Genomic DNA, 15,656 nt, shown 5'->3' with positions numbered 1-15,656 from the left:
TTCCTACTATCAGGATGTTAAGAAACGTATTACTACTAGCGATGAGTCTTGGATGTATGCTTACGACCCGAAAGAGTCGAAAACCCACGTCAAGTCAAAAATTAAGGTTATGTTGACAGTTTTCTTCGTTTATCGGGGTGGCGGTGCACTCCCAATTCCCTCCGACCAGTCAAACTATCAACAAGGAATACAATTTGAATGGAATGCGTCGTTTGCGCGAAGCTATTCGTAAAAAAGAGGTAGGAATTATGGGGTAAAAACTCTTGGTTTTGCACCACGATAATGCACCGTCACATACTGCATTCATTCTTCGTGAGCTTTTCGCCAAATTTTCAACCAATATCGAGTTGCAACCACCCTGATTTAACAGTTTCGAGGATTGGAAATAATGTTTGGAACAAGTGTATTGGGGCCAAGGAAGATTACTTTGAGGGCGACGACATAGATTTTGAAAAATATATTAAGAATTTTAATATTATGAGCAAAGTCTTACTATTTTTTTTATAATAGTATACTGGATATTTGATATTTGAGGACCAACAAATAGTTTACCTTTGAACTTTTCATTACCAAGCTTCGGAAATTTTCTAAAAATGTAAACAAAAGAATTTCTTTCCATACCTCTCATTTTCAGTGATAGATTTTGCCGTTTTCTGGGAATATGACGACATCATTGCTTCACGCATGCAAATTACTACTGAAACGCAAAAGTAGTTTTTTCATGAATAAATTCGTAATCTGGACACATGAAAATTCATAGTTTTTGTAGCGCTTTGTTATGAAAAATGAATAAAAAATGTATATAAACATTTTCTCGAGCTAAAATTAGTACCAAAAGTAACAGTCCAGAGCCTGCTTTTGCGTCCACAAATTTAATATAATGATGCCCACCTCGGGGATTGAATTTATGACGAATTTATGTTTTGCTGGCAGTAATGGAAGAAGTTAGATTATACAAAATGCGATATGGTGCTAAAATTTGAAGAAATCGGTTCATATTTCCCCTCAGCTACCGTTAGTTACCCGATGTAATGACTTTCATTCTATTATTGATATTTTGTAATTGATTTACAATCTCGTCAAATAACATAAAAATATTTGATTCACATGTGTATACAATTTTTTTCTGTGAGAAGCTATACGAGTACATATGACTAAGCCGCTTATAATTTTGATGCAATAACTCGCATTAAATGATCACTAATTACCTTAATAAATTTATAGTTTACATATTCCTTATGCGTCACAATGATCACACAAGTACAAGCAAAGTTGTACCAAGTAATTATATTTTTGTATTTATAGTATATATTATTTATTTATATAATTATTTTTTAATTACCAATATATTAGCGAATGAAGTAACTAAAAAAGACTGATTTCATTTATAAGCTCTTCCTCTTTTCAGCTGTTTCATCGCGCTCCACGTCCACACACACAAATGCCTAAACCACTCGTAGATATCTCCGCATCTATGTCACAATGAAGAGTATTATTTCTCGTTTCTATAGTAATTATGGCTTTAGTCTTATTTATGTGGTAAGTTGAATGTTGAGTACACGGATTTTATCGCTTCTAAAATATATGCATTTAGTTTAACGAGCACCAGCGAACACATATTAAATCATAGGTAGTTATAATACGAATTTTATTGGTCGAGATTTTATGTTTCTGCTTGACAGCGCATTGTGTAGCTGTCGAGGATGATTAAACGATAGGTCGAATGTGAAAATTACTTTTTTTTAATTTTGGGTAAAAATCTTAACGAATAAGTATATAATATAGCGGTTATGTAATATTCGTGTGATAATAATTAAAACAGGGTTAAAAAATATCGGTTAGATACCTGATTTTAGGAAAAATTTATTTCTGCTGGAATGGTTTATCATTTAGAAAAATTTTATAAATTCTCTATATTTTAAATATAAGTCTTTAAAGCACTCAGTTCGACAAGTAAATTGGTAATCGAAATAAATATTTTAAATTTTAGAAGAAGTTTTTTATTTATAGCCAGCTCTGAATCACATTTTTAATGGTTCTGTTTCATTTAATGGTTGAACTAATTTTACGCATTCTTTCTTCGCAGATACTAGTTTATACAACATTAGCGCACAGTGTACCGTCTTGCGGTTTATATGGAGCGCCGCCGTGCCAGTTTGTACCAGCGCCGCCGGGACAAACACCATCATGTGCTCGACCCGGTCGAACCTACTGCGAGCATGTGGACAATTATCCAACGTAAGTTAATAGAATATAAAATTTTCTTGCGCTTTTACAACCGAGAGACTTTATTTGGAAATACGTTAATTTTGGTAGTGCAAGTTTTGAGAACATCAATAAAGAAGAAAGGTTTTAAGGTACCTGAGAAGTAGTATGGCTTCCTATGTTATGCTAAGTGGCGTTATGTTGTGTAAGTAATTTTATGTTAAATTTAGTTATGTTAAGTTATGCTAAGTTGGGTTATGGTATGTCATACTAATTTGTGTTATGTAAGATTATGTTATGCTTATTTATGTTAAGTTAAGCTAAGTTGGATTATGATATGTTATGCTATGTTATGTTAAGTTGTGTTATGTAATGTTATGTTATGTCAAGTTAAGTTATGGATTATGGTATCTCATACTATTTTGTGTTATGTAATGTTATGTTATGTTAAGTTAAGCTAAGTTGGATTATGATATGTTATGTTATGTTATGTTAAGTTGTGTTATGTAATGTTATGTTATGTTGACTTATGTTATGTTAAGTCATGTTAAGTTAAGCTAAGTTGGATTATGATATGTTATGCTATGTTATGTTAAGTTGTGTTATGTAATTTTATGTTATGTTGATTTATGTTATGTTAAGTTAAGTCATGTTAAGTTTTGCTCAGTTGGGTTATGGTATGTCATGCTATTTTATGTTATGTAATGTAATTTTATGTTACAAAGTTATTTTTTTTTAATTAAGTTAGATTATGTCATGCTATGTTTAGTTCTGTTATGTTAAGTTATGTTTTATCATCTTAAGTTAAGTTATGCTATGCTATATTATGTTATGCTATTTCATCTTAAGTTATGCACTTATTTTAAATGTACCAACAAAAACTTCAAAAAAAAAATAGTTTTTTATACTCAATCTCACTGAGTTGATATGAGAACTAGCATTTTTTTAGGCTGACAAATTCGCATTTTTCACTATTATTAGCTAATTAAACAAAGGCCAAGCAAAACTGCTAATCTTCTGGTAAAACCACTATACCCCAAGACTAATGTTTAAGCAATTAGGCAAAGCCGGTAGCGGTGACTGGCTTGGCGCCAATATATTTTATCGTTTACTGTTGCTCACCAAACGTATGAACCAATAGCCTGATCTACAAAAAGTAAACAAAAAATGAAGTTCATAAAAATAGCCAATAGTTTTAAGGTATTTGTGATAATTAAGTAGGTTTGTCTATGTTTTAATAAGCACTACTGCTGTGGTCCGCAATATAGGAATTCCTCAAAGAACTTAAAATTATTTATTCTCCATATTACTTAATAACACATGGTGACTTGAAGAGCTCGTTGTTACTGAAGTGTCTGAAGGCTTAAGTGGAAATAAATTAACGCTTACGTATGAATGTTTACAAAATAAGTCTAAGTTAGAGGCAATAAATAAGATTTTGCTCCAAATGACGCTGGTAGGTCCAGTTTCTAAACGACGAGACAAAAAAAGTATAAAGCAAACAAGCCAAGCTATCGAATCATGTAAAAACAAAAAGTAATGTCTAGACCGATTAAAATATGCTGATTAAAAGCCACATGACTAGTAAATGAAATTAAAATATAAATCTCTATAACGGCTGTAATTAAAACACAGCTACTTATGCAAAAGTACATCAAATTCAAAAAAACAACTATTTTTAAACGAAATTATTTATTTTGTGACATTATTAATTTTAATTTGAATATACATAAGTCCATAAGTAAGATCATTCAACCCCTGAAAGTCAACGTTTATTCTTTGAGTGTAATTGTAAGAGTAACTAACTGAAGGTCTTAAGGTCATCGAAAACTTGCCTCACGTCATCCATCAACCTCTGTTAATGGCGATAACATCGAAGAAGTTCAACAAACAGTGCTTGAAAATCGTCATGTTGTGATCAGAGAAATAGTAGATGAACCCAAAATCTCTTATGAATCGAATCTCAATACATTTCGGTTAATTTTTTGGCTATGTAGTAAGTTAATACCGCGAACGTATTAAAAAATCTAAGTGCTCTGTCACATTTTTGTATGAATGTGACTGACCTTTTGGCCAAAAACGAATCGATAGAGAGTCAGCCACTCAGCATCGCCAGATTTAGCTCGCTATGACATTTTTCCGTCTTCGAAACTAAAAAAACTGCCTCTGGGAAAGCGCAATAGCTCCATTAACCCAATTTTTAAAAATCACCAGACAAATATTTGGTGTCGCGAACAAACAGGCACTAATAAACCAGAATGTTTCAAGTCAAACTACTGTACTAACAGGTCAACTGAAAAGTCCTCGGCTCTACTAGAGTTAAATCCTTGTGATTTTTTGCTAGTCGCAATCTTCCGACAGCCGTTGGATCATTAGTTTGACAATTATATCATTTTGAGTGAAGCAACTTTCGTTTCTCTGAAAAATTGGATAAAAATGAATTTCCCGTGTTGATAAAATATTGCTTTTTGAAGGGAAAAATTTAATTGAAGCAAAAACTTGGCTTGATGACGAGTTTCCGGACATTGCCGCAGAAAAATCAACCATCACGGATTGATATGCTAAGTTTAGACGTGGTAAAATGGCAACCGAAGACAGTGAACGCCCAAAAAAGGTTGTTACCACCGAAAACATCAAAAGAGTCCCTAAAATCATTTTGGATGATCGTTAGGTGAAGTTGGTCGGGAGAGCAAGCACTCTAAAGATATCAGTTGTGTATGAGAAAGCTCTAAGTTAAGTGGGTGCCGACCGAGCTCACTTTTGACCAAAAACAATGACGATGAATCGGAGCAGTGTCTGGAGATGTTCGAGCGTAATAAACCCGACTTTTTTCATCGATATGTGACAACGGACGAATCATGCTCCCTCATTTCACATCGAAGTCTAACCGACAATTAATCGCTCCAAAGCGTCGAACAACGCTACAGTTCGCTGGGAGGGTTATGGCGTCTCTATTTTAGGATGCGCAAGGAATACGAGTATTTTTTTTTTACTACCTTGAAAAAGGAAGTATTGCTAACAGCGCCTAATAAATGGTGTTCTTGGACCATTTTAAGAACGAAATCGCCGAAAAACGGCCGCAGTTGAAGTTGCTGTTTCACCTCAGTCAGCAAAAACGATGGCAAAAAGTCATGAATAAGACTAAAAATTGCTTTCGCATCCACAGTATTTTCCAGATCTGATCCCTAACGACTCTTTCCTGTTCTCAGATCTCAAAGGAATGCTTGCTGGTAAAAAATTTTCATCGAATGAAGAGGTGATCACCGCAACTGACGCCAAATTCGTAGCAAAGGACAAATCGTACTCGTACTATGGTATGCCGAGTACTTTTCAATTGGCCTATTAATTTTCAGAAAAAAAAAATCATTAACAGTCCGAGTACCTTAAATAATACAGGAACTCTTCCCGAAGAATATGCGTTACTTCATCTTAAGTGGTTAAAATAATCTTTTAATTATGGTCCAGATGACTTCCTTAAAAATGCGCCCAATATATCTAACTATTTGCTATCAGGGGAATTGCAAAAATATCACCAATACCCATTTTGAATCTACTATCTCAAATCAACCTCGTAAAATTTTTGTGTCAATGTTTCAGTGGGTTTTAGGGAGAATAATTAACGCTAACTTGAGCAAAGTACGAGTAAATCACTTTTTTCTTATGCGAAAACTTGAGCTTCTTGGTTTTTATTCAGGATTTCTGAATTGACCTAATCCCTTAAGGCTTAAGAGGCATATTCTGCTAACGTCTATATACTCTGAAAGTATAAATCGAAAATTCAGGAAAATCAATTAACTAAAGCAGTATGTGAGAAACCTGTATCTCGTAAACCCGCTTTAATAGAACAAAGGCACGCATTTCTATAAAAACTGGGTCAATGGCATTAGACATACTTAGTGACAGCTTAATCTAAGCTTCATCAATATTTACAGATATATTTTCTATAATTAATATTATTTGAATAGTCTTAGCTTCGAATGTTAGAAATTTATTTCAAACAACACGAATGCTCTGCGTGTTGTAAATAGTTTCTTTTTATGCCTCCTACGCCTGCGGCGCAACAGCTTAGCGCCAGGTCGCACTGCTATAAAGTTTATGTAAATCCGAGCTAACACATGTCTGGGGATTTTTAACCGAAGGCCTGTTACACAACTTTATTGTTATTTATTTCGTTTTTTTTCTCTTTTTTTGTATTTGTGTTTTTTTCTTGGTTTTTGGTTTGTGGCTTGCTGTTGATCTTTTGGAGAAAATACCTGTTTTGTTGCCCCAGTCACCAAATTTTTATTTAGTCGCACTGTCCGTCCAACTGTAACTCGGTCCGTCTGTTTGTCACATGAACACAATCAACTGATGGATTGTCTACATTATGATTAACTTCATTTGTGTGGTTTTTGTTTTTGTATTTTAGTCGAACACACTTTTACCGTTTCGTACATTTTGGGTTGGCACGTGACCAGAATTAGTTAAACGAGTGTTGATTTTATGTTGCTGCCGCGTTTTGAATGAATTTTACAAAGCAAGTTTGTATACATAATCGGATCGAATGTAAAGTTACACCTTACTTTTGCTTTTTACGATCGTATTCGTACACAGTGTTGCGCTAAATTTAAGCAGTATTTAAGTTTTGTTTTCTGAGTTTCATATTCAAAGCATTTGAGGTCACTAAAACACTTGTGGTAAAGTAAACTCTCAGATAATATTAAGAGAAGGCAATTAAGGAAATTTTGTGTTTCGGATTATTTCTACGACACGTGACTTAAGCCAATCAAAATTTGCTTAACTGTCTAAAGTGGACCATCTAATAAAAAAAAACTTCTTAAAACGACACGGAAATTTTCATTTCAACGCGACTACAATATCCGTTCTTTCTTCTACTCTGTTATCGGCTACTTAGGAAGGTTAGGTTCCATGGGTAGTCCTCTTCAAGATCGCGAAGCTTTGCGAAAAAGCTGATAACACCGCAAATTCGCTAGAGAAACGTTCCGTGAGATTAATGTTGTTTTGTGGGATGGACTCTATCACTTCGAACCACGGAGGAATGTTTTCGACTATTCAGAGCGGGTCGAAAATGATACTATGGAGAATCGGAAGACTTGTGACGATGAATACCGATCAAAGCACGGAAAACAGCGAGTTAGACCGGCATGTGGCATCTCGTGACATCGCCCAGAAGATGGTTAGTCACCAAACCATTTTAAACCATCTGCAAAAGGCTGGATACACAAAAAAGCTTGATGTTTGGGTGCCGCACGGTTTGACGCAAAAAAACCCTCTGGACCGAATCAACGCCTGCGATATGCTACTAAAACGGAAGGAACTCGACCCATTTTTGAAGAGGAAAAATTTCCAAGCGAAAATGTTCGTGTACGAAGGCCGGTGAATCGTCCCAAAACAGTGGCCAAGTCGGGATTGATGGCCAGGAAAGTTTTGCTGGGTATTTGGTGGGATTGGAAGGGAATCATCCATTATGAGCTGCCCTCATTTTAGCCAGACGCATAATTCTACCATCTATTGCGAAAAACTGGACCGCTTGAAGCAGGCGATCGACCAGAAGCGTCCAGAATTGGCCAATAGGAAGGGTTAGTGTTCCACCATCACAAAGCGAGAACACACACTTCGTTAGTGACTCGCCAGAAGCTCCGGGAGCTTGATTGTGAGGTTTTATCGTATCCAAGTGATTACCACCTCTTCCTGTACGGCGTTTATGTAAAGTTGACTCATAGAGTACAAGTGGTTTGAAACTGTCCGAGTTCTTCGCAAATAAGAAGGGCGGTTTCTACGAGAGGGTTATAATGAAGTTGCTGTCAAGATGGAAATAGCCAAATCGAACTAAATAAATCACAGTAACACTTTTTATAAAGCAATAAATAAATAATAAAAAAGCGGAAGGGAGATATTTAACAACCTATTTATATTCTTTTCACCCAAGAAATTAAACGTTAAAGCACCAAGCAAAACTATATAGAGTCTCAATTTTCTTACCGCATACCTGACTATATCTTACTGAACTCCTTTCATTTTTCCCATTTATTTCACAGCTATCTCATCAAGCATCTCGTCCATAAATGGGGTTACGAAGCCAAGAATCTGCTCGTGGATGAATCCTGGGATGAATTCGCTGCATTGACGTGGCACGAGTCGCCCGTTTTCTACGATCCAGCCTTTATTTTTAATCGCCCCTATAATAGCGGCAGTGATGACTTCAATGGCTACAAATATGGCACACCCAGTGCAAATGGCAACGGTGGCGTCGGAGCCGGAGCTACTAGCAGCAGTGAGAACACATTTATTATTACGAAAGCACAGACGACAGAGACACCAACGTAATTAAACATAACGAGCTCTATCAAAAGGATTTACATACAATAATTGTTTTCATATACATTCCAGCTTCCTCTTCTACACCTCCGCTGGCCAACGGCCGAATAAAAATCAGGTGAACAGCTACAGCGGCACAGGGGCCGGTAGTGGGCATAAAACGTCGTCGAATAGTCCCGCCTTTTGGCTTAAACGCATAACACGCAACGTTGACGGTGTGGTGGGCGTAGAAGTAGGTGGTAACTTAACCGCCGCCTTGACATCATACGGCCCCAATGCCGACCCAGTGACGGCTAGTCGTGCGAAACGCAGGTAAATGCACAGAAACGCTAAAGTTTTTAATTCTTATTTGATTTTCTGAGTATCTTTTTGTATTCTTTTTAGCATTTCTTCATCCTCCCAAAGCATATCATCTTCATCGAAACTGTCACGTGACGTTTCACTAAATATGGATCTCTTGGATATCGTCGGTGCCGATAAAGGCGCCAAAACGCGTACCAAACGACAAAGTCCCGGTCGGGAAACACTCTGCAAGACCACCTCACAATTTATTGCACCACAAGCGGCGCTCAACAACAAAGGTGAGTTTGACTTATTATGGCACATTTACTACGGTTTTCAGTTATTATAGCATTTTTGTTGGTTTTTTATTATTTACTTGTTTTCTTAGGCAACTGGATGTTCGTGGTGAATGAGCCGAGCACAGCGCGTCAAATGGTTAAAGCGGAATTATGCGCGTAAGTTTGCTATAATCAAGTATGCAGTTAATTTTCGCTATAAACACAGGGTGTCGTTAATACACTAAAACTTTTATAGGGTGTCTCAGATGCATATAAAATAAAATTTTTGGTACAGGGTGTTGGCAGTTATAAAAATAGCAATTTTACTTCTGGGAAGAGTTTTTACACTGAAAAAAAAAATAATAATTGAGTTTCAGTTTGAAGGGACTTTCAACTTATTCTGTTACTTTTAAGCGATTAGAAAGCAAATAAAAGAAAGGAAAGTCTACTTCATCAAGCGGACTAGAAAATGGCAGAAGTAGTCCTTTTTCTAAGACCCGAAAACTTAAAAGTCATTCGAACAATTGAGATTTTAGTCTCCCAACGCCTGACTATTAAATCAGGGAATCAATTTCACATTTTTTGTAAACTATTCCGAACTTGGCAGACCCTCAGCCCGAACGCCATTGATCTCACGTTTTGATGTTTTCCCATTTGTCTTTACCGCAAAGGGGAGGATGAGTGACTGGTAGGTCTTTGTTCGTCGAGAAAGGACTTTACTTTTCAATTGCATACACTATCTGAAGTAGCACCTTTTGGCACAAGTTATTCTGCCTTGCATTTTGGTGTTAATACTGTTGGTGTTAATACTGGTTCCATGATAGACGAAATTATCTGCGACTTCGAAGTTATGATTATCAAAATTTAATGTCTTCGTTCACTACCAGAACCATTTGCTTCATTTTCCGGTGTGGAGAGTCTCATGTGAGGCTCTCATGCGAGGCTCTCATTCGAAGTAGTGCACAACTCTGGAGTTAGCTCGTCTTCAATCGGCTGTTTTTTGGCTACCTAGAAGATCCTTGGTTTTTCCTCATTTGCGTGAATTTCTACACATGGCTCCATCCTCTGTCGTTATACTATATATTTTAAATGTACTTCAAGCGCTTTCCGTTTAATCACCCTATCGATGATCTAAAGCTGTAAGAATGCATAGTTCATACAATTATCGGGCAGATATAGTTCTACAACGACAAAAATAATAATAAAAGCACCCTGGCAGCCAAGCCTTCGAAATATTATTCTTTTCTGTACGGTTGTAAAGTTGGCAGCCTGGAAGTATTATTTATAATTCGAAATCGACTCTCATCTGAACGAAAAAAAATGAAGAATGCGGTATTAGGATCAGCAGTTATAGACCTCCTATAAGATACTTAAACTGTTAGGCATCTGATATTTAGGAAAGATAGACAGTTTTTTCCTTGTCTTATGAGAGTCATTTATCCACCTCTGCTAAAAATAGAAACACTGAAAAACTTAAGAAAATAGTGTTTGAAAATGATCGTGGTGGCACCGAGCGATCCCAACAACTTTTATGGAGCAACTCAACCATCTTGATTAATATTTTGGGTATAAAGCATACCAATGTTAAATTCCAATCAATAGAACTGAATCTGTCTTTAAATGAGACGTCGAGTAAAGGTCGTAAAAGAGAGGCTTGACAACCCTACATTAACATTTTACTAGTGGCAAGATGTGGGTTTATAAATAAAACGGCGAAACTGTCCAACAATCTTGTGAATGGCGCTCAGAAAAATAGCTCTGTAGCAAATACTGCAGATCAAATTAGATCAATCGTTGGTATATTTGTTTGGCTCAGAAAGCAATTTTTAGGGCTATAAAAAATATGAGCCTACGTGAAAATAGAGAGAGAGAGAGCTAGTAGAATAAAAAGGATAGTCAAAAAATCCGTCTATTCTATATTTAATTTCACAATGTCACTCTCGTAGAAACCCTCGTGCCAATTGGTAAAAGAAATGTGACAGTCGATTTTCGCAAGCTTCTCTTGAGACACATTTTTCACCAGCAAAATCATGCGTCATTAGCAGAAACAGCTGGTATCACTTGGTGTCAGGCCCAAACTATAGGATGAATGTGAAGGAACCCTTCCGAGCAAGTTTCAAGAGCTCTTGGCGTGTCGCTATCGACATGTGTAGTCTGGTGATTGAGAGATTGCTTTTTTTGGACGGTTATTTTATGAAGAGCGCGGATTCGATATTGTGGGACATCATCTGATAAATCTGCCCTAAGAGTGTTCGAGAAAAAGGTTTTGCGGAAGATTTATAGTCCTTTGCGCATTGGCAACATCGAGTACCGCAGTCGATGGAATGATGTGTTGTACTGCATATTCGGCGACTCAAGAGCCAGAGGCTGCGTTAGCTAGGTCATGTTGTCCGAATGGAAAAGAACACTCCAGTTTCGAAGGTTATCGATTCAGTACCCGCGTTTGGAAGCAGAGAAAGAGGGAGACCTCCACTCCGTTGTTGAGGTCAGGTGGAAAAGGACCTGGTTGCACTTGGTAACCCGAATTGGCGTCAAATAGCGAAAAGGAAAAACGACTGGTGCGCTATTATTAATTTGACTATAATCAAGTAAGCGATGTCTACGCCAATCAGGAAGAATAAGACGGATTCGAATTAGTAGTTTGGCCGTAAAACAGCTGTTCATAGTAAATGAATCCTTGCCAATCCACCTAAAATATATAAAAATCTTCTTGATAGCCAATCCTGGCTTGGCCACAGCAATCCGAGCACAACCATTTCCAATTAAGTTTGTCGTAAGTGATTCACTACTCATTACTAGTAACGTTACGCTTCAGAAATGGATAGGAAATGGATTTTGTTGTTCTGATAAGCGGTGGTCATGGAGATATCGAAATGCATTTTTTGCTAGATTAAAATTAGTCAAGAAAAATATTATCACAACACGAAATTTTTAATTGAATTTAAGATGAGACCATATATGTAGATGCAAATTTTACACCGCCCTGAATTCCATTCAAATCCACTAGTTGCTAATAGCAGGTGAAGACAAAGGAGTGGTATTGGAATTGTGCCAAATTCTATGTGTTTTCCACCTTTGAAAAACATATATTTTTGCCCTAAATGCCATATTTACACACAACTGACTCTTTGTTGAATTAAATAAGTCTTAATTGGGGTTATGCATACCCCGATTTTATTTTGGACAAAAAGCGTACCCCTTCAATTTTCAGTGCGCTACACGCCACACTTATTGACACATAAATAATATAACTGTAAAATAAAATGAAAATCAAAGGCAAACTGACACAGTCTTAACCCTCAAACGAACAATCAATCAGGGGAACAAATTAGCTGCATACAAGCTTTGCCAGTAGCGCACCCGGCACACAGGGGTACACAGCGGAATGGCATCTATTGTGGCAGCATTGTATTACTTGCTGCACATACTGCATTTGAATTTGACTATTCGACTGTGTAGGATATGGGTTCAATGGGAGAAAGAGCGTCGTACGCTGCCGTGACTTGCTCTTATTCGTTTGAGCTGCTTTTCGGGGAATAATTGACGATTGCTTGCTTTCACAGTCCAGTAATAATTGCGGTTAAATACAAAATTTCACACCTTCCAGCACAAAAACCATTAAAAGAGCATATACAAACACATACTAATATTTGAAGGGGAAAAAATATGGAATTATATAAAAAAAAATGCTTAAAAATAACTGGGCGAAATTGGGTCAGCGACAAAGGAAACATCTGCGCGTGCGCATAAACTCTGCTGGCGGCGCTAACTAAGGTCCTGCTTGTTATTTGTGCGCAAGTATGCGTATAGGATTGCACGGGTTTGCGCCAGCAAGGGTACATGCTTCCCTATATATGCGTTATATGTACGTAAAAGGGTTTGTGTGTGTGTGTGTGTGTGCATGCTTGGAAGGTTCCCCTAACAGCAGGAAAAATTGCGTACAAAGTGACTTTGAACCGAAGGGGGTATTACAAGATGATTTGCTAGGGGACAAATAAAGGCGATAGCCACGCGCACAGCCAAACAACAAGGGGATCCCAGTTAGAGAGGGGCTACAATGCATAACCGTTGTAAGGGAAAGACACGCGTGCAACATGGTGCATATTTAAATATATAAACATATTTTTTATATAAAAATAAATATGTATATATGTGTGTGTGTAAATTCCTTGCTACAATGAGTAGCCATGCGAATTACCTTAGAGATATCTACCTACAACTTTTAATTAAACAAACACTTGTTACTGCTGCGCGTACAGCTTGCAACACGCATGTGTGCACAATGAACCTTTGCAATTTAGCATGTATTAGTATGTGTGTGAAACACAGGTAGATACGTATGTATGTGTGTGGATGTGCATATAAAATGCATTTAATTGTGCATTGGGCATAGACAACAACAACAAAGATGAAAAAACTGAGTAAAAAACAACAACAAAAAGGAATAACAACAACAAAAGCAACAACAAACAAAAAGAAGAAAATTGTTGACTTCGGTTACACCAAAACTATAATACCCTTCACAAATAAAAGAGTGTTTATACAAAAACTTAATTTTGGTCGCTAAATTTGTATGGCAGTTATAAGATATAGTGCTCCGATCTCAGATATTTTTTTTCAGAAATTGTAGCACTGCTTTGGAGCATAGTCTGTGTCTAATTTTGTGAAGATATCTTGTCAAACAAAAACGTTCTCCATACAAGAGCTTGAGATTGATAGATCAGTTTGTATGACAGCTATATGTTATAGTGGCTCGATATTGATGATTTTTACAAATAAGTAGCTACTTGCATAGAAAAGGTTGTGGACAATGTTTTGGAGCGATATCTCAAAAACTGACGAGCTACTTCACGTATATAGAGGCAGATGAACGTGGCTGGATCGACTCAGCTCATCGCGGTGATCATTTACTATAGTTTATCGTCATTTATAATGCAACATAGCAGATCGTCAAAAAATCAAAATTGAATTTTTATTGCTTACGATTCACTAGATCATATTACATATATATATGTAGCATAACCAATATGTAACCAACATATAACCAATATATAACCAACATATAACCAACACATAACCAATTTTATAACCGAAACTCAAATTTTGTTTCAATGTGAGTGGTTTCTATTATATCTTTTTTTCTTCGCCTCTAAACTTATGAAAAGTGATGTTACGCTATTTTACGTTTTAGGTGACGATATATGCTTTATAGGGTCTCTGCTGCATCTCTTCTGAGTTTTACAAACATTTTATTAATCTCAATACAGCCTGTTAAGGGCATAAGAAAACATAATACAACATTACAAAAAAGGCAGCAAAATATTGCGTGCGAACCTGCACAGGATACGCTCTAAGCTGCACACGCATCACTGCTGTGCTTATTGTTGTTATTGCATTTTTGGCATTCTCCGCTGATGCGCGCCGCTTCGCCACTCACCTTTATTGCACCTTTAAAGTGCATTTTTTATAGCTTTGTACACTCTTCTTGTTGTTGTTGTTAATGCATGTTTTATAGCTATATACACTGTAGTTGTTGTTGTGAATGCATTTATATTTTTTACTTTTTTCCTATCTTATTTTATACGTATTTATCTTTTTTGCCCTCATTCTCATCTTATGCTCATTCGTTTTTGCAGCTCGAACACCTGCTCGAATCTCTGCCAACTGCCCAACGGTTACAACTCCAGATGCGAGCAGAAATTCGTGCAGAAACGCCTGATTGCCCTGCAGGCCAACGGTCAGAATCTCTACACGGACTCATTTTGGTTTCCGAGCTGTTGCGTTTGTACGATAGCGGCGAATTGAGAGCACACCACGGTCGTCTCGTCTTCAGCTTGACGGAGGAATGCTGTGACAGCGGCGGCACTTAGGCTGAAGATTCTTTAAATCATTGTTTAATTAATTTATGGAGACTTAAATAATTTATATAATAACGAATTTGTTAATAATACAAGCTTACAGCAAAAACAAGAGCAAGAAAACTCATGTGAGAACTCCAAATCATGAAACATTAAAAACGAAAAAAGAAAAAAACAAAAACACTTTCAACGATCTGTAGCATTAAATAATTTGTAGCGAAAAAAGAAGATATTTGTAATAATTACATAATTTAAAAGCGATAAAATATGAAAAAAAAAAAAACAATTTGTATTATTGTCAATAATTGAAAAAATAGATGTGTAAAAAATAATAAAATGGCGTCATTTAATTTTTTAAGAAAAATGTAATAACGGGTCATCCAAGAAGAGGTACTTTTTTCAACAGCCTTTTTTCTTTATTATTTTTTTTTTTCATTTCATCATGGAAAGACTAATGTCTGAACAACGTTTACTAATCGTTCAATTTTACTACGAAAACTCACGTTCTGTAAAGAATGTGTTTCGCGCACTTCGCTCAACTTATGGTCGACATAACCGGCCTACAGAGCGTACTATTCGCAACACCATCACCCATCTTGAGACCCATCATTCATTAATGGCTAATATTTGGCCGAATATACCGCGTGAAGAAAATATAGAAGCCATAGCTGAGAGTGTAAACGAACACCGTGTCCGTAAAGAGTCGATTTGGAGG

At 36.5% G+C, this 15,656-nt stretch overlaps 1 protein-coding gene across 2 annotated transcripts in view; it reads left to right on the top strand.

Moving 5' to 3' along the window:
* LOC105225150 (protein spaetzle 5) overlaps window positions 1–15,197 on the top strand; it is a 33,021-nt gene extending 17,824 nt beyond the window's left edge. For both annotated transcript variants that reach the window (XM_049457668.1, XM_049457669.1), the window contains 7 exons: window positions 1,409–1,539; window positions 2,087–2,238; window positions 8,244–8,528; window positions 8,596–8,835; window positions 8,908–9,104; window positions 9,194–9,260; window positions 14,720–15,197. In XM_049457668.1, the coding sequence (XP_049313625.1) occupies window positions 1,483–1,539; window positions 2,087–2,238; window positions 8,244–8,528; window positions 8,596–8,835; window positions 8,908–9,104; window positions 9,194–9,260; window positions 14,720–14,888 (1,167 nt within the window). In that variant the 5' untranslated portion in view covers window positions 1,409–1,482 and the 3' untranslated portion in view covers window positions 14,889–15,197. The remainder of the gene's footprint in view (window positions 1–1,408; window positions 1,540–2,086; window positions 2,239–8,243; window positions 8,529–8,595; window positions 8,836–8,907; window positions 9,105–9,193; window positions 9,261–14,719) is intronic.
* The last annotated feature ends 459 nt before the right edge of the window (window positions 15,198–15,656 follow it).

The sequence above is a fragment of the Bactrocera dorsalis genome, chromosome 5 (genome assembly GCF_023373825.1).
Source record: "Bactrocera dorsalis isolate Fly_Bdor chromosome 5, ASM2337382v1, whole genome shotgun sequence".
Lineage (NCBI taxonomy): Eukaryota > Metazoa > Arthropoda > Insecta > Diptera > Tephritidae > Bactrocera > Bactrocera dorsalis.
Note: the sequence above shows the minus strand (reverse complement) of the source record. Positions and strands in the feature narration are given on the sequence as shown.